This window comes from Mirounga angustirostris, unplaced genomic scaffold, assembly GCF_029215605.1.
Source record: "Mirounga angustirostris isolate CCGP_5_RB_7025 unplaced genomic scaffold, mMirAng1.0.hap1 SCAF_7, whole genome shotgun sequence".
Taxonomy (NCBI): domain Eukaryota; kingdom Metazoa; phylum Chordata; class Mammalia; order Carnivora; family Phocidae; genus Mirounga; species Mirounga angustirostris.
The window spans coordinates 47,760,243-47,779,078 of record NW_026991715.1 but is presented as its reverse complement, the minus strand read 5'-3'; the positions used below and the strand labels follow the sequence as shown (position 1 = coordinate 47,779,078).

At 38.3% G+C, this 18,836-nt stretch overlaps 2 protein-coding genes across 5 annotated transcripts in view; one reads left to right on the top strand and one right to left on the bottom strand.

Annotated features, from left to right (window-relative positions):
• The first annotated feature begins 3,670 nt into the window (after nt 1–3,670).
• DIMT1 (DIM1 rRNA methyltransferase and ribosome maturation factor) lies at nt 3,671–13,870 on the top strand. Of its 2 annotated transcripts, XM_045895355.3 has the most exons (12): nt 3,671–3,942; nt 4,268–4,341; nt 5,532–5,618; nt 6,963–7,024; nt 7,112–7,205; nt 7,291–7,340; nt 8,394–8,517; nt 8,650–8,742; nt 9,762–9,826; nt 10,434–10,497; nt 11,696–11,802; nt 13,333–13,870. In XM_045895355.3, exons 1-12 carry the CDS (start codon nt 3,864–3,866, stop codon nt 13,373–13,375), a joined length of 942 nt encoding a protein of 313 aa, XP_045751311.1. In that variant the 5' UTR covers nt 3,671–3,863; the 3' UTR covers nt 13,376–13,870. The 2 variants fall into 2 exon arrangements, with proteins under 2 accessions (XP_045751311.1, XP_064452228.1); XM_064596158.1 differs by lacking the exons at nt 3,671–3,942; nt 4,268–4,341; nt 5,532–5,618; nt 7,112–7,205 and having other exon boundaries at nt 6,980–7,024.
• The window catches only part of KIF2A (kinesin family member 2A), a 75,822-nt gene continuing 68,638 nt past the window's right edge, over nt 11,653–18,836 (bottom strand). For all 3 annotated transcript variants that reach the window (XM_045895348.3, XM_045895334.3, XM_045895342.3), the window contains one exon: nt 11,653–17,024. In XM_045895348.3, coding sequence (XP_045751304.1) covers nt 16,939–17,024 — 86 coding nt within the window. In that variant the 3' untranslated portion in view covers nt 11,653–16,938. The remainder of the gene's footprint in view (nt 17,025–18,836) is intronic.

Sequence of the window (18,836 nt, the reverse complement as noted above, 5' to 3'; positions counted from 1 at the left end):
GCCACATTTACAATGTTTATCACTTCAGGCAGGCTGTCACTTTAAGTGAGCCTCTTCTAACAAAGCAAATGTTACTATAATTCCTTTTCAAGTTCTATTACATTAAAAAACAAAAAATATAAGAATGGCAATGAATCCACTGTGCAATCCAAATTGAAAAATGATTATTTTTAATTAACAAAGGAGATAAACATGAACCAGAGAAGTATAAAATTATTTAATTCAAAGCCATTCGTGGCCGCAAAGTTAACTCAAATACATTCCAGCATAAATTCCCAATGCTCATGTCTTTAATGCAGCTCATAACCTAGTGTCACATAATTTTCTAGGACTTATGGATCCATGGTGCACCCAATATTATCTCACTTCTGAATGTCGCCTTGATACTAACAGAAAAAAAAAAAATTGGTGAATATGGGCAGAATAATAAGGGATCCCAATTACAAGAACAAGTTTCCCATACTAATGACGGTAGCCCTCCCCATCTTCTTTTCTGTAGAAATTCCTCAATCTACTTTATTTTAGTGCAGAAAGTAATGAATCCTTACCTGTGGTGTACACCAGAATTTCCTAGAGGGTTTGTTAAGAATGCATCTGCCAGGGCCCAATCCTACTCTGATCCAAAATGTTCAGGGGAGGGCTTGTAAATGTGAGTTTTCATTATGTGCTATATTAGTTTGCTTGGGCTGCCATATCAAATACCACAGACTATGATATTAGTGGCTTAAAGAACAGAAATTTATTTTCTCACAGTTTCTAACCTCTAGTTCTCACAGTTTTAGAGGCTAGAAATTGAAGATCTAGGTGTCAGCATGGTTGATTTCTCCTAAGGCTTCTGTCCTTGGCTTTAGACAGCCACCTTCTCTCTGCGTCCCCATAAGGTCTTCTCTCTGTGCATACACACCCTTGGTGTTTTGTGTATACAAATTTCCTCCTTTTATAAGGATACCAGTCTTTGGATTAGGGCCGAGCCTAGTGATCTTATTCTGCTTAATCATTTCTTTAAAAGTCCTAACTCCAAATAGGGACACATTGTGAGGTACAAGAGGTTAGGGCTTTAACAGATAGATTTTGGGAGGATACAATTCAGCCCTAACATGTGCTGCAGTATTTCTAATGCAGGTGGTCCAAGATTCACATATGGACAAACACCAATTTAGATTCTAGGTAAGCTAAATGTACACACTCACCTTAGTCATTTAGTTTTCTGTGCCTTAAAACATGTGGCTTCTTCTAGGAGGGTCTTTCTATTTTACTCCTAAAAAAATATCATTTGGTTTTCCATCTTTGTTGTCTACTCTATTCACTCTTCAGCAAAAGCAAAGGGGACTTACATTTTGCAGTACCCAATAGTAAACTATGACACCAATTTACCTAGGAGTTTAATGCTAAACCTTTTTTTTTTCCCCCAACTAGTAGAACTATCTCCCCACTCCAAAATTTCAAGCTCTCCCTGGCCTGTGCATATGAATTCTCCTAACAAAAACTGCACCCCTTTCCTTCTATTGTGCCATGTACTTCCATTCACAGTGTCTCCTACCTTCATGCTTTCCTCACTTACTGTCTTGCAGTTAGTTATAGCAGAAACTGCCAGGGTGTGAGTCACTTCTAGATTTGTGTCCTCAGGTCTCTGATCAGATTATCTCCATCATGGCAGCCTTGCCAGACCATGCTACATAAAATAGCCTCTCCCACCCATCCTGCTGATCTCTATCACCTCTGCTTTACTTTTCCCTGCACACTCATCACCACCTACCAGAATGTCTGTTTTTCCCCACCAGAAAGAAAGTTCCACTTTGCTTTGCTCAGAGTGTAGAACAGTAACCCAGGAAGATGAGCATGTCCTTGAGGTGATCTTGCACTTCTCTTGTGAAGTAAAAGGCAAGCTCTTCTGCTGAGAGGGAACTGGGGAGGTGGAAGGGGAAACGAGCCTGAGAAGAATCCAGCAGGTCTAAAGATCTTTTATGGAGACTGGGAGACATTAGAGAAAATTCAAGAAGAGTGCTAGAGCTAAGAGAGCAAGAGTTAAAAGTGAAGTCCATGAATGTCTCCTACCTACACTATTGTGTGATCTCCGGCAATTCGCAGAGCCTGGAGAGGAGGAGAAAATGCAAAATGGTTATTCTGGTTTCTCAGTGACCACCACTGCTCCTTGGCATAACATTTTAGGCCCTTTGTAGTAAGGTCCTATTTACCTTTCCTATTTATTCCTCAGCTATACCAAGTTTCATTGTCTCCCTTCAACTTCTTTATATCTTGTCTTCGTGACTACGGTTTCCTCTAAATTCCCAAGTTTCCCCTAGCTAATTTTTGTTTGTCCTTTAAAGACTCCACTCAACTATTGTATTTTGAAAATGTTCCCCAACTTCCTCAAATCTTAGCCACTGTGCTAATCATCATCATACCTTTTTTTAAAAACCCACAACCTTTGGAATACAGACGTAGGTTCAAGATGCAGCTGTCATTTACTGTGTGATCTTGAGCAAAATATTAAACATTTTTGTCCTTCAGCCTCATCTATAAAATGGATATAATGATAAGACTTAGTTCAGACAACTGTTTGAAAAGATTAAATGAAATAATGTACCCAAAGTTACCTGGCATGTAACAGCAAATATGTTATCATTATAATAACTTGCATGTCTCCCTCTCTCGACAGCAAGTTCCTTAAAAGCAGTGAAGCATTCATGTTCATCTTTTTATTCCTAATATTTGACACAGTCCCTGGAACACATAGGTTCTCCAGAATTGCGTAATAAAATAACGATTAATGGAATGAAATAAGTAGTTGAAGATGTTACTAAAGTTATGAGTTTTTTCCTGAGTTAGAATTACAGCAAAGAACGACCAAGGCTTGGCGATGCACACATACTAGTTGCTCGAGGAAGAGGCAGCTTTGGTAATCCAAACAGAAGAAACTTTCCTGAAGAAAACAGAGCACACACTGAAAAATTAAAAACTGAGAGTCGTTACACTGGCATGCAAAACAGACGTGGACCTTGTACACACGGAGCTTACAATCGGATACACTGTCCTACCACAAAACCCAACACAAAAACTTATACCCACATTTACAGCGTTTCGGACTTTCTGCCTCTCTCTCTCTCTCAATAGAATAGACTCTGGGAAGAGCAGTTTCTTATTTAACTTTGAATCTACAGCACCCAGTAGTGTTTAATCGCAGCTGGAGTCCGATAAACGTTTGGGGAATGAATCAATGGCACAAAAGGAAGCAAAGCAACTAGGAGCCCTAGGGGAAGTGAGGATCTGTTACATTCTCGGAGGTCCTCCCCAACCCAAGAAGCGAAGTCACTCGCGCAAGGGCGCAAGCTCCTTATCCCAAATCCTTGGTTCCCCACCCCAGAGTTTGCTGGAAAACGGGAGCGAGGCACAGGACAGAAAGAAACCTTTGGATTTCGCGGGTCCCAGCACCTGGCTTGACGAAGCATCTACACTCCTAACAGCACGATATAATTTAAACCGCCTCCACATCTTCGAGAGCACCACCCCAAAACTGACCCGACCAACTCCGCGCCGACCCGGGCGAGAGGCCCCACCCCGACTCTAAACTAGCCAATCCAAACAGCCAGGATCAGCGGCGCGGTGTCTTCTGGGATCCGTAGTCTCTCGAGTTTAGGGCTTCCTCCTCCTCATGCCTACAATTCCCGGCGGCCACGGGGCTCCAAGGTCCGTCCCCTCTCTGGGGGCGGAGCCCACGACGAACGGGGGCTGGGCCCTCGCCCCTACCCCACGTGGCGGGGAGTGGTGCCGGCAGTGCCGGGGTGGGAGTTCCAACGTGTGGCGCTGGGTAGCCGACTTTGGTCCCCTCTGCTCTCCAAGCCTGTGCGTCTGAACCCGCGGTGATGCCGAAGATCAAGTCGGGGACGAGCGGTCGCCGCCGCGAGCGGCTCAAAGAGAGCCGGGAGCTGAAGAGCGCGGGAGGTGGGGACAGCCGGGAGGGGGCTGTGTTCAGGTCTGATCATCCGGCAGGACCTGTTCGGGGACACGGACCCAGATCTGGGCCGGGACAGTAAGGCCGGTGGCGGCGGCGCTCCCGGATCGCCGGCGGCAGGCCTTGCGCCGCCTCTGCCTTCCTTTCCTGCAGGAGGGGTGGACTTAAAGCAGGGTGTCATCTCGGCTTCAGGCGTGACGTTCGATGGTGGCTCTCGGCGCAGAGATCTAACCCCAGCCACCCTGCTTTCTTCTGTGGACCGGTCTAAGGTCTACTTTCCTTGGGAAATTAAGGCTCTTTCGTGTTTTCTTCCAGGACTCATGTTCAACACGGGGATTGGGCAGCACATTTTGAAAAATCCTCTCATTGTTAACAGCATTATCGATAAGGTGGGTGTGGAAGAGAAAAGGCGAGAGTTGTTGGGTTATTGATTTTGTTCCTAGGAATACTTCAGCGCACAGAGGATGTCTGTCACAAAATAGATGCTCTCTATATATTTGTAGAATGAATTGAAGAATTGTCTGGGATTCATAGGCTGACTTCGGCGGGATTTGCTTTATTCTGTGGGTCTGAGTTTCCCCAGGCTCCAAATTCTTTCTGTAGATTATTTACTTCATAGCTGGACGTTTGTACTTGTTCAATTCCAGATTATTTTCTATTCCTTATCACTTTTTTCTAGACACCATCTATCACTGTTAGTTTTTATTTACTCCAGAGCCTAAAAAGATGTCATGATGACAGCTTAGGAAGTTTTTTCCACAGAGAAACTTACATGGTACAATCCAGTGCCTCATATAAACCCTTTGGAGTATTCTTCTGGCATGGGTCGTGGATGTTCTCTTACTGTTGTGGATGACTGAGTGCCTTAACATGAAATATATGTGGTACAGATTACATTCTCAGTTACAAAGGAGGCATCCTGGAGCCATAGAGAGAACATTACATCTTTAGAGACTCTATCATCTTGACGTAGTGTTGTTGGCCAAACGAGGGCCTAATTTTTTAACCTTTTTGGCTCATGGATTTCCTTTGAGCATCTGATGAAAGCTGTGCACACAGAACACTGCAGCTTTGTGCCATACAAACACCCGGGTTTCTGTACAATTTCTAGGTATTCCTATCCCTGAAACCATACATGGGTTGAAAATTGAGAAATCCCAGTACAACATGCTGTGATTCTCAGGCAAGATCATCATATGCAGTCCCTTCTTGTTTGAACTTACTGATAATAAGAGTTGGTAAAAAGATGCTGTTGGAGTCATTTCTGAGGTAGAAGACAGAAAGCCATTCCCAGAAAGAACTGCTATTCCTGCTTTTCTGACTCCTATAAAGTTTTCTGACTCCTAACTATGGCCCCAGCTTAGGAAAGATGACAGATTTCCACTTGCACCTAATGTTAATGAGAAAATTTTGTCAAGCACATAGATCATGAACGAATCTCACAGATGTGGAGTCAGAATAAGATCGCTTTAACCACGTGCTTTTGAGCAAAGATAAAATAAATGTGTAAATAAATATGTAAAATAAATGATGTGCTCAGATGTGCCAGTAAAGCTAAAGTGGTTATGCGTGCTTGCAGGCTGCCTTAAGACCAACGGACGTGGTGCTGGAAGTTGGACCTGGAACTGGCAATATGACTGTAAAGTTGCTAGAAAAGGCAAAAACGGTAAAAAGGGAATTTTGTGTTTTGGTATCAGAAATGACTATGTGAGCAAGCTCACCTGGTTTACAAATAGAAATCTATTTTAATTAATTGCTGTTACTTTAACAGCAACCCTTAATAATTCGCTAACAGCTTTATCTTAACAAATACGGGCAAAATGGATAAAAGTGGTCAAAAATGCAAACTTCCAGTTATAAAATGAGTAAGTCCTGGGAATGGAATGTACAGCATGTCGCTATAGTTAGCAACAGTATCATATGTATATTTTAAAGCTGCTAAGAGAGTAGATCTTAAAAGTTCTCATCACAAGACAAAAAATATTTTATGTATAAATATGTGTGGCAATGGATGCTAACTAGACTTTTTCACAATATATACATATTTTGCAGTATGTACATGTTATGTTGTACACCTGAAACTAATATAACGTTATGTCAACTATATCTCCATTTCAAAAAATGGATTACAAAAAAGAGAATATGGGATGTATTAATCAGGAAAACAGAGGGACGCCTGGGTGGCTCAGTCGTTGAGCGTCTGCCTTTGGCTCAGGTCGTGAACCCGGGGTCCTGGGATCGAGCCCCGCATTGGGCTCCCTGCTCCGCGGGAAGTCTGCTTCTCCTTCTCCCACTCCCCCTGCTTGTGTTCCCTCTCTGGCTGTCTCTCTCTGTCAAATAAATAAATAAAATCTTAAAAAAAAAAAGGAAAACAGAAACCACATTTGATTTTTCAATACAGGGTATTTAATATAGGGAGTTGTTTACGTTGTTGTTAGATGACTAAAAGAATAAAATGGGAACACTGAGGTAGCTCAAAAATAATAATTACAAAGAGGAGCTACCACCTCTAGGCTCGGGGGACAAAGCAAGGAGGCTGGAGTATTGGAACCTAGAGGAGGAGATCTAAAGAGCTGCACCATGAGATTGGGATGCCACCTGGCCGCTGCTGGTGGCTTCTGTGTGTTCTGGCTGACCCAGTTTCCAGTTGAATGGATCCAAAATGTAGGAATGGGATTAAGAGAGCCAGTAGGCATTACTGGAATACCCACGGGCTAGCGACAGCAGGAAACAGTTACCGTCCAAAGGCCTCAAGGGGCACATGGAGGGAACTGCCTTACCAGAGCCCGGTAAGAGTGGGAGCCATTTGAACAGGGGCCACTCAGAGCACAGTCTATTTTTCTGAATGGTGTTCTTTGTTATTTGAAATGGTAGAGTAGAATTGAAGGAAAATTGGAGGTAGAATTGGTGAAAAAAGTTTGATTCATGTTAATCATGTAGGAGTTAGGATTGAGATAACAAGATTTATGCTCCGTAATTAACCCCCAAATACTTTTTTTTTTTAATGTAGGTAATTGCCTGTGAACTTGACCCAAGGCTAGTAGCAGAACTTCACAAAAGAGTTCAGGGCACGTGAGTATGAGTATGCATGATAGGATTAAAGTGCATTTCAATCTCATGAAACAGTACTCTTTTAATTGCTCTTTTTCTTACTGTTAGGCCTCTGGCCAGCAAACTTCAGGTACTGGTGGGTGATGTGTTGAAAACAGATCTACCATTCTTTGATGCTTGTGTGGCAAATTTGCCATATCAGGTGTGTTTTCAAATTGTTGGGAACATTATACAAAATGTTTCTGTGATGTGTCTTTCCTAGAAATAACTAGTTAATTCTCTTACAGATCTCTTCCCCCTTTGTCTTCAAGCTGTTGCTGCACCGACCTTTTTTCAGGTTTGTGACAAAAAGACCAAAATTACCGCCAAATTTTAGGCCGTGAACAGAGACAGCCAAAGATGATAGTTAATTCAATTAAAAAACTATTGGAGAATGTGTTTTGTAGAAAATATCTATTTGTGTGGAGGTCTTTCTCTCTCTTTTTTATTCAGTTGACAGAGCTTTGGGGGGAGGTACAGTGTAAGTCCTCCTTCTGAGACCAAATGGCCTTTCCCCGTTTTCTAATACTCTTGCCATTAGTCCAGGTCAGACTCTTTATTACCTTACGTCTCAACAGCCTCCGAACTAGTCACTAGGCACATTATATAACAGGGGTTTTCAAACTGCAATTCAGAAACCCCTTACTGGTTATAAATTTATTGAGTCGTGACCATTTTTTTTTAATGACATGGAATAGAGTATATCAGAGGGCATTCATTGTATGTGGCCCAGGTGATTACAGTTTTGTGAAACTTTTGCTTAAGTTACATAAAACATATACGTACAGATATTTGTGGCGTAGGTTGCAATGTCAAATGTATTTCTTAGTGTGACTCGTTGTCAAAAAAGTTTCAAAGTCAAAGCCCAGCTTTGAAGATGCTCTTTTCCTATTCAAGAGTCTCCAAAAAGCCTCTGCATTGCTTTCCAACGTCCACGTTCTTTAACTTGGGAAATCAGGACACCAGTGTCACAACCTGTCTCTCTTGCGTCAGCTCTTCCATAAGGGTGTTTGCTTCCCCATAAATCCCACTGGGCTGCCGAGCTGATTTTGAGTTTTGTTTTGTTTTTTCCCCTAGAAGGGATAATGGACTAGTGCTTATCTGAACACAGAGGGCTTACATGTGCAAGGAGTTAGTGGTGTAGTCATTATAAAATGAAAAGCCAGCTGGCTCATTTTGTGGTAATAAAGCTGAAGCTGAAAGTGTTCTGCCTTCTAATCAGCTGAACGAATTCTCATTAACCACAGATACTCTTTGTTCTATTTCCCACCCAAGAAAATTAATTGAAGTTGAAATACCTTTATAGTTAAAAGTAACCATTTTCCTTATTCCTTTTCTACTATCTCTTCAGATGTGCTGTACTTATGTTTCAAAGAGAATTTGCTCTCAGACTAGTTGCAAAGCCTGGAGATAAATTATACTGCAGACTCTCAATCAATACACAGCTGTTAGCACGTGTGGACCATCTGATGAAAGTAAGTGACTGTTAGTGAAATAATGTGCTTACCTCATCCGTGAGCATCTAGTTGTGCCTTCTGTGAGGAAAGCATATTTGATTACTAATTTAAAACTCTTTTTGAGAGGACTCCTTATTTTCTAATTAACAGGTTGGAAAGAATAACTTCAGGCCACCACCCAAGGTAGAATCCAGTGTTGTAAGAATAGAACCTAAGAATCCACCACCACCTATCAATTTTCAGGTGAGGTTAAAGTACTAGATCGTTCAGTAAAGGAGGAAAAAAAGACCAAGCTGGAAGATGTGTGTCTCTAGCAGCAGAAAAATACTGAGTTAACCTAAATGTCCAGACAGGAAAATGCTAATTATGACATCCCTATGTTGGGAGTAGATGGAATATTTGGATGTAAGATCATTGTGAAGAGCACAAAAAAGCATGGAAAATGTTTGCAAAAAAGTACAGCTTGGAATGCCTTTGCAGTTTGCTATCGAGTATAGCTACAGAATATTTGAGTATGACTTAGAAAACAAGATAAAATGAAGGTAGTTGTTAGAGCAATATTATGAATAACACTTTTTAATCATAATTCATATTTCTGCAATTTAAAAAGAGAAGTTGCATCACTTGATGTAAAACCATACTGCAGTCTCTTTGGATAAAAACTTGATTGTGTAGTCAGTTCTTGGTAATGGAGTGGTTTGTTAATTACTCCTGTAGGGTGGTTTAGGTATGTTGCATAGGCTGTTAAATCATGTCTGTTTTGAATTATGTTTTTTTTTTAAAGATTTTATTTATTTGACAGAGACACAGCGAGAGAGGGAACACAAGTAGGGGGAGAGGGAGAGGGAAAAGCAGGCTTCCCGCCAAGCAGGAAGCCCGATGCGGGGCTCGATCCCAGGACTTTGGGATCATGACCCGAGCCGAAGGCAGACGCATAAGGACTGAGCCACCCAGGCACCCCTTGAATTATGTTTTTTGAAAATGGTACTTTGATTTAAATAAATGTCACAGTGTTCTTTGTTCAGATGTGGAACAATTTTTTTTTCTAATTTTTAAAATTGAGGATAAAATTTTCAGTGAGGTGGACAGAAGTGCCAAAAATCAAGTACATATCGTATTTTTTGCATGGGTCAGCCAGATCAAAATACAGAATATTTTCGTCACTCCAGAAGGTTCTTTTAGTTTTATATATTAAAAGACAAATCCTAGGAGACATAGGCAAGGTTGGATATTTTTAAGAAATGATCCATCTTCTGTTTCAGGAATGGGATGGCCTAGTAAGGATCACCTTCGTTAGGAAAAACAAGACACTCTCTGCTGCATTTAAGTGAGTATTTTACTCATTTATGATATAGGAAGGACGACCAGTGCTGTAGGAACTGTGCTAAGTGATAGAATTTGGTCCTTATCCTGAACAGATACCCTAAAGCATAAAGATTACCCATGTCCAGACACACTTTTCCTTTTTCACTAACTTTGTTCTTTTGGGGGGGGGGGGCAGAAAAATTTAACAAAGAAAGTTCCTGGAATTTGGAATTACATCAGGTTTTTTGGCAAAACAGGAAAAAACAAAAACCACACATCTGTCTCATTTTTCAACACTTGTGAAAAATTCATGCAATTTTATTAACTTGGAAATATTTTTAAATAGCAATTTGAAGCCCAAGAGCAAAAGAGGTTCTGAAAGCCGTTATTTCACCTTTTTTTTTTTTTAGGTGATGTTTTGAATTTAGGTGATGTTAAGAATTTCAGAGATTTTTATTAGAACTTTACTTTTTAAATATAACTAGTTTGTGATTGTTTCTTAATACTCAATGCCTTTTTAGTCCCTTAATTTTCCTACATGGAACATACACTTAACTTTATAATAAACTGAAAGGAAATTATAATCTCTGATTTTGGAATAATAGCAATATCGCTTCTTTATGCTATAGGTCAAGCGCAGTACAACAGCTGTTGGAAAAAAACTACAGAATTCACTGTTCGATCCATAATATTGTAAGCAAAAAATATTTCTGTTGTCTCTGTGGTTCCGATTTGTTTTAAAATGTTCATCTACTTCTTTTCATTTTTCATCACTTGATTCTTAATTTGGTACATTCCATAGGATCCTTAAAAGTGATGTGTAACTAGAACAACCTTAACTTGACCTCTAATAGGTCAATACTACTGTGTATTCTTGGAATAGATCCGAGTGGCCTTGATTACTCCACTTGAGCTTCTTTAACTAGACAGTTGTTTTTAGACATAAAAAGAAATTCAATTGAGTCATAATTTTCCCAAAGCTTTAGGCATGTGTAGCTTGCTCAGCTCAAATTATGTACCATTTGCTATGCTCTGAATTGCCTTGTTGCTCACGTAGCAATTCAATTTAAAGTTACCATTTTCTCAGTAACTTTTTTTAATACCCAGAAATTGAAATAATTAAAGTATAGGCTGAATAGCAGATTTTTTGTTGTAAGCCTCATGCCTCTTTATTATCTGTGCAACATTTTTTTTAACCAATTTTGTATGTGTGTCAGCACACATACACGTAGCCATACACGTAACTGTGATGTCTGATAACTTTCTAGTTCTTTCAAATTAATTAAACAGAGCAGAGAGATAAGAGCAAATTTCCATTGCATTTTTGGACTCAGATCTTGTATGGTTTAATATATCATACTGCTACCTTCATTTTCTTTTTTATGGACAAAGTCATTAAACAACTGCTTAGGTAGGAAAATATTAAACTGGATTAAGAAAAATCTTTGGAGGAAGGATGTGAGGTATGAAATAGTTAATATTCCCCAGGGTTGGAGGTCATCTCTTTGAGAAAAACTGGCTGATAAAATTAAATTTGTGCCAAGAAAATGTAAGATATTTTTAAAGGAGTAACAGTTGCTGTAAAATTCAGTTTATAGCTTTATTTTTTGATATGAAGTACCTTACTCCTGAAACTATTTCAGAATTTTTAAGAAAAAGGGCAGTATACAGGTTTAACTCAAAGTTTTCTGAGTATTTGGTATGTGCTGAAGATTAACCACTTAATTAGAGGTCCAAGTCTGATCTGCAAAAATAGGCTTTTCAGACTGCCGTGAGCAGATAAAGGGGACTATTTTATCAGTTATTGAACTAAAAAAAAAAAAACAAAAAAGAGCCAACATGACTTCATTAAAGATATGTTGTTCATTTATTCTGAATCTTATATTGATAGATAATACCAGAAGATTTCAGCATAGCAGATAAAATACAGCAAATCCTAACCAGCACAGGTTTTAGTGACAAGCGGGCCCGTTCCATGGACATAGATGACTTCATCAGGTAATTACATTGTTCTTTTTTCCTAAGTGTTTACATTTCTTTACTGTGACACCTTCCGATTAGAGATTTAAAGGCTTTTAAGCGGTGTAAGGTGCTACCTGGGGTTATTGCATAGCACTTCCATAGTATGGAATAGTATTTGGTGTAGAAGATGGAGGCTAGTTAGCTGCAGCAGAATGAACATTTTAAGAACAGTAATAAAGAACAGTCCGAGCCTGGAGACAGCCTCTGTGTCAATGTGTGTTGTGGTATGTGTGCTCCTCCCCTTCAGCCTCCTCCCCCAAATCCCATTCATAGTTAGTCTTAATAGTGTGTGTCTTCAAAGTAGCCTGTAAGGTAGAAGCAGCATAACACATGTCATTGAATCTCATTCTTTTTCTGTACTGGGAAGAGTTATTGTTAAATAGATCCTACACATGAAATAATGTCAATTACAATCATACCTGGTTTTCAGTTCTAACTGGTTTAAGAATATAGTTACTTATTTTGTCGACTGAGGCAAGTTCTACACACCTAAAATAAAAGAAGGGTGTCATAATTAATGGGGCAGTGCAAACCCAAATGTTTTCCTTGAATTAAGCAGATTAGTCTTATGAAAGCAGAATAAGCCTTCAGTTACCTATACTCACTGTTTTTAAGCACTAACACTTTGATTTCCTAATAAACTATCACTTACTGAACAGTTTTTGCCTATTTAGTCATTTCATGTTTAGAACGTCCCTGTTCTAGGAGCTGAATAAAAAATGAGGGTAGATTGTTATACAAGTAATTGGTTTGACTTTTCTAAGCTGGCAGCACAGTTCCATATAAGACAGATGGGGTTTATATTTTATATTGGCAGGCTAGCAGTACTACTGAGTCTTCCTCAGAGGTTAATCCTAGGAGTTGAGCAGCACTCATAAGTACCTGTCTTCCTTTTTCAAACATTCTCATCCATCTTCAGCTGTTCCTGTGGGCCATCCTGAAAATCATCTCCGGTCTATATAGAAATATTTCAGCTTACTTTAATTCTCACCAAATTTCTTCAAGGTTATTAAGCATATGCAGTTTGCTAATTAGCATCCAATAGGTAACAAAGGTATGGAGAGAAAAGCAATGTGTTAAGTACTTAATTGGAACCTGAGTAATAGTGAGCCCAGAGAGGGAAAAGTGAACATTAAGATGACCCACTCATTTTTCTTCTGTCTCTAGTTCCAAACAGCTTCTTGTTCACTTACCATGTTGAAACAGAACAAGCGCCAGTGAGCTCTTATGTCTGGATAGTAGAGGTCTAAGATAATTTGGTCAGATTCACCATAACTTAAGACACATAGGCTGTGACAAAAGAGGCAAGAAAATGTGACTTTAACCAATATATATCTTGCAAATTTAATTGAAGAATGACGTTTCTATAATGACTAGTGTTAGGAGTGGGTGGGCTTCAGAGGTTTGCTGATGTGTTTGTTTTGGAATTCGTGGTATAGGAACTATGCATTATTATGTGCAATAAATTACCTTTCAATACCATCTCATTTTGGTTTCTTTTTTCAGATTGCTACATGGATTCAATGCAGAAGGTATACATTTTTCTTAGGTGTCTGGAAAACAGAAGTTTCCAAACTCAAGAACAAGAAACTGGAATTACGTATTTTTAATAATTTGAGAAGATGAACTATGCCTTTGCTTCCCTGGAACACTATGTGCTTGACTAGTTTTGACTTAATACTACTACTGTCACCATTTATTACTCTGAATTCTCATGGTAGTAAGTCAGTCAATTCTAAGTACCCGAGTGTTTTTTGGTTGTGGTGTGTTTTTAATATCTAACATAGGGCAGGGTCCAATCTACGCATGATAATCTTGAAGAGCCGCAGGCACGCACAACTTTACACTTAAACTTACCATTTCTAACAGGTTATTGTATAAAGATGTTACTGTTCTATTTTCTGTTATATATTATATGAGGACCTGTGTAGGCCTTTGCCCCTCAAATAGTAAAAAAGTTAAAACATGCTTAACTCAGTCACATATTTCCCATACGATTTCTTTTTATTCATGTGCACAATAAAACAACTGCTTATTTTGCTTCTCTCATTTCTTCTCTGTTTATCTTACACAGCTTCTTTCACTCACTGCCTATGCCTAAGCTGTCCTGTAGCAGCAGAGGCTCCATCGGGTTCTGGGTAAACGTGAGTCCGCTACCGCCACCATGCGGTGGTGCCAGGCATATGACTTCTGGGCATGGTTCCTTAACTGTGAAATGAGCATGCTCAGCTGGAATGAAATGAACTATAAGATAGTATGTGTTTTCTGGGGGAAAGCCACAGTTTAACAAAATTTCAAAGGGTTTTGTAAATCAAAACTGGCTTTACAGTTCAAATTCTGCCCTTCAACTTATTTAAAACAAATAAACATCTCAACCAGCCATTTTCTCGTAACTAGAGGCTCTCAGTATTCATGTGACTTCTGGAAAACAAAGTTCCAGTGTCTTTTCATATACTGATGCTTAGTTTTAAGCTATTTTTAAAATGGCCAGTTGACAATGTCAATAGATGCCCTAAACAAGTCTTCACTAGCTACTATGTTTAAATCATTATCAATATAATACTAAGCGTTGTTAATGTCCTTTAATAAAGAATTATAGTACCTGATTATTTTATTTATATAAGGAAATTAATAAAAATATCTTGATAACTGACTTTTTTAAAACCTAACTTAAAAGAAAGACTGCTTCCAAATTATTTTAACATAGGTACACTGAGTAAACCTAGGAAGTTGTTTACCTAAACAGATTTTTTTGAAATCTGGCTTCAAAGTGATATAGTAGAACACTCCTATATAAATAAAATAATTACTTATTAATAGGAATATCAGCTTTCAAGAAATCTGAGAATGTTTAACCCAGATCCAAAAAATTCATTATTCTTTAAATAATAGCTGCATCAAGCCACTTTTGTTACATAAATATTAAATATACCTCAAGAGTAGGTTTTTTTAATATCACAAAACTACTTACTTTGCAAAATTCATTTGTACCATCTCTACACTTATAGGAAAACTTTAAGAGTTAATTCAGCTTTCCCTCTATTTCCTCTTCCCCTGTGAACTACTGAGTTTTAGTCCCTTTTCTGGCCTTCAGTTTTCCCTATCTGTAAAACTGAAGGTTTGGACTATACCACCAAGATCTTTTCTGGTATTAATTTTCTAAAGACCTTGATTACTGATCAGAATGAAGCCATTATAGTATAAGGCGGCATATTTGAATATAAGACCTTCCAGAGATAGTATCCATCTTATTTAATTAATAAAGAGTAATCTGTTGTGCTTTAAAATGAGCAAGTTCACATCTCTTTATTGCCCTCTGAAGGTTGGTTAGCCTCAAAAACTACTTTTTTAAGCAACCTCTGCAAGGTCAATAGTATCTGCTCCATTCTTCCTCTTCTCTTTGAAATACCACAAAAGAACATATCTTACAACTGCAAGAAAACCTGAGTCCCTTCCAAAACAAAGGTGATTGTACTGAAGTAAATTATCTCTAAAACTCATTCCATAGATATCATTTATTAATAAGCACATTGTGAAAATCTACATTTGTTCTAGATTTCAAGTTTACAGAGGAGCATTTCACGATGGTGTTAGGATTTCCCACAACTACCCTCTGGGTTCTATGAACAATGAAGTAGGGAATCTGGCTCATGTGACTCTCCATTCATAGCTTCCCTTTGGCCCAAATGAATGAGCAGTAGTTCCTTTGAGTAAATCAAAACAAGACATCCTTGGGAGACTTTTTGTTGTTAATCTACTCCTGGATTCTATCCTAGGAACTAAGGGAAAACTCCTAGAGAGATATATAAATCTTTTAACAAAATATTTACATGAAAAGTGGCCAGTTTTCTTCCTTGGAGTAGCAATCTGTAAAAATAAGTGCCACCATTTAAAAAGCAGCATACCCTAATCCAATTTATTGGCGAGAATTTGGTGATTCTCACCAAATAATGATGAAACATCACACATTTAGGTAATGGATGGGGCTTGGGTTCGATCTGCCTTTTGAGGCAAAGTCAACCCTCTTTTAGCTTAATTCTTTCTCAAGGGAGTTATGTACTGTCTACACTTGGCTTAAACTAAGTTCTATTATGGACTACTTTCAGTGTACATGTAAATATTCATGCATCAGAAGCCAATTTCCTTTATCAGTACATTTAGGAGGTACATTTTGGGGTGCTAATGGACACTTTAAGTAATGGTATTGGTAAGGATCAAATTGCACTATTAGTCCTGTTAATACCACACTGGAGAACACACTGCATATATATGTATTATCCTAAGATAAAACTCTTCTCAGAATTTCGTTACTTTTTATTATACACCAACTAGTTTATATTTTAGTTCTTTACAAAGAAAATGCTAAGAAAATTATAACCACATTATCTGGTTTTAAAATCATAATTCCAGATTTCTTTACATACAAGATGGAATGGTCCAGCAGCTATGTCCACTGTCACAGACTTTAGTTCCATTCAATGATATGGCACATCCTGCAAAATTAACTAGTCACACACAAAAAATGTCTCAAATACAGTAAAAATGTACACACAATAAAGGTAATTTACAATGACAATTAAGGAATGTAATTTATCTTGGCTGTGCTTCAGAAATTTAGGGTCAAAAGCCTTAGTCAAGGCACAAAGCAGGAAGAGGTGAGCACAGCTGTCTCTAGGAGGGGGCAAGGTATGTACAATCACTGATGAGGTATGCATGCACGCAAAGGATTTAAAACTGCTCAGTCTTGCTACGAAAATTGAACCAAGTTAAAAGGAAATGCTGTGGCTTCCCCCTACTCTTCACCGCTGGATCAAGTCCACAACCTTACTTCATACAGAAAATACAATTGGCAAGGATCTCCAAAAGTAAATCACTATCTGGGTAAATGAAACAAAATGCTTCACTATTCCCAAATCTTGGTTGTGCCTCCTCGACTAGAAGCATTTTGTAGACAAAGGAGTGGTTCACAAAATTGAAATGTCATTCAGGTGAAGGGACAAGACATTTTCCACAGACACTTAAAATTTCAAACTTTCAAATGGCCCTTACAGCTGAACCATTGTATATTACAGCAGTGTGGGTTCTGGGGATCCTTTAGCAGCAAATGCTGATTTAAAGGGCACGGGGTCTCTTCGGGTTGATTTGCTTGCTGGCCTGTTCTTCTTCTTGTAGAGCTGCACGAAAAGATTTCACTTTATCTTGGAAAAAAGAAAAGAACAAGAGAGTAAGTACTGCATTGCATGCAATACAGTATACAACTTCATGGGTCCTATCAAGTCAGCTGCCTTACTTTAGAGCATTAACTCAGGATTTTTCCTTTTGTTTTTTGTTGTCCAGAAACTCAGAACTAAACACAATACTCAATTATAGCAACAGTTTAATTATTTAAGGATTCATGAAAATAACTTTCTTCTATTATCTTCAACAGGTTTCTGTTCTGTTTGGCACATTTTACAGTGTTGAATTTTAGTTTATTTGAATTCCTTTTGGAGTACAGACAGGCTATATATGTGTGTTAAATGTGTACAGTCATGTTCAAAAAAACACTGAGTCTTTTTTTTTTAAGTAATCTCTATGCCCCACGTGGGGCTCAAAGTCATAAACCTGAGATCAAGAGTCACAGCTCTACCTACTAAGCCAGCCAGGTGCCTCTGAATCTTATTAAACTGTAAAATAGACTTTTCTTCCCTCAATATTAAGAAATTTCTACTCCTGATGCCTATTTTACCTTTTTAAGCCATGAAATTTCAAAAGATGGTTGAATTTTTAAAAAGAAATGTCATTTTGTCCTTATTAGGGATTGTAAAAGGGAATGGGGAAGGGGGATTATAGGATAATATATTCTTGGTCTTACAATTCCTATTATGATGTATTAATTCAGAGTCCCATAAGAATAAGAACTAGGTAAATAAATTGAAAGAGGCAAATAAGTCAGCTGTGAAGATGAGAAATATCTCATCTCCTTTTATACCAGTGGTTCTTAACCACGGGTGATGTTCTCCCACCACCCCCCCGACATCTGATAATATCTAGATATTTTTTGACTGTCACAAGTGGCCACTGTCATCTAGTCAATAGAGACCAAGGATGCTGGTAAGCAATGTACAATGCACAGGACAGCACCTCAACAATTACCCAACTTAAAATGTATTAATGGTGCAAAGGTTATGGCCTTTGGGAGAAAAGAACAAGATTATCAGTTCGAATCTCAATTTCTTTCCCCTCTTCCAAAGAACAATGATATTTTAAAAATTAACTTCTGAAATTCAGAAAGAAATTTAAGGATCTCGGGATCTCGTACCTGTTAATATAAGATAAAAACTCTCAAACTTCTTATGTTAATACCAAAATTATCTCTGGATGGTAAAAAAAAAATTTTTCCTAAAAAAATACAATAGCTAGACATTAAGTAATTTCTTCAAAGTTATGGATACACTTGATACAACTAAGTTGAATGCCACATATTACAAAGAAAAAAATTACAATTCATTATGATCTGTTCTGAATAAAATACATAGAGAAAAGCTGCCTGTGAGTTCTGACAGATAAGAACAATGATCAAAACACTTTAAATCAAGGCTTGAATATGAAGAATACGAAAAACAAAAGTAAGTTCTAGAAACTCTACATTTGTACCAACAATTCTGAATTGGGCAAACAGTCATTGCTGGCTCTATACGATATGATTTCAAATAACCAATTTCACACAGGACCTAGTTTATAAATTAGCCAGTTTGGTGCTAAGAACTAGCAATTTCAATCTGGTTTCACATTGCATTTCATGTACACATACACAGATGTCCATTCACATATAAATGGAGACAACTAGTTTGCCAATGCCTCAGAAACAAGTACATACAATAAATGTGAATGTGAAGCTACACAGATAAGCTACTTAAAAAGCCAAAAAGACATGGCATGTGGGTAAGTCACATGCTTCCCTCCATTCGCAAAGTAGGAAGAATAATTGTTGAAAGGTCTTGAGTTGTTCAAGGTCTTGAAACCTTCCC

Coding starts and splice junctions, on each gene's coding strand:
- DIMT1 (XM_045895355.3), top strand. CDS start 3,864: ATGCCGAAGATCAAGTCGGGGACGAGCGGTCGCCGCCGCGAGCGGCTC. Junction 3,943..4,267: donor GGAGCTGAAGAGCGCGGGAG/GTGGGGACAGCC, acceptor GTTTTCTTCCAG/GACTCATGTTCAACACGGGG. Junction 7,025..7,111: donor CACAAAAGAGTTCAGGGCAC/GTGAGTATGAGT, acceptor TCTTACTGTTAG/GCCTCTGGCCAGCAAACTTC.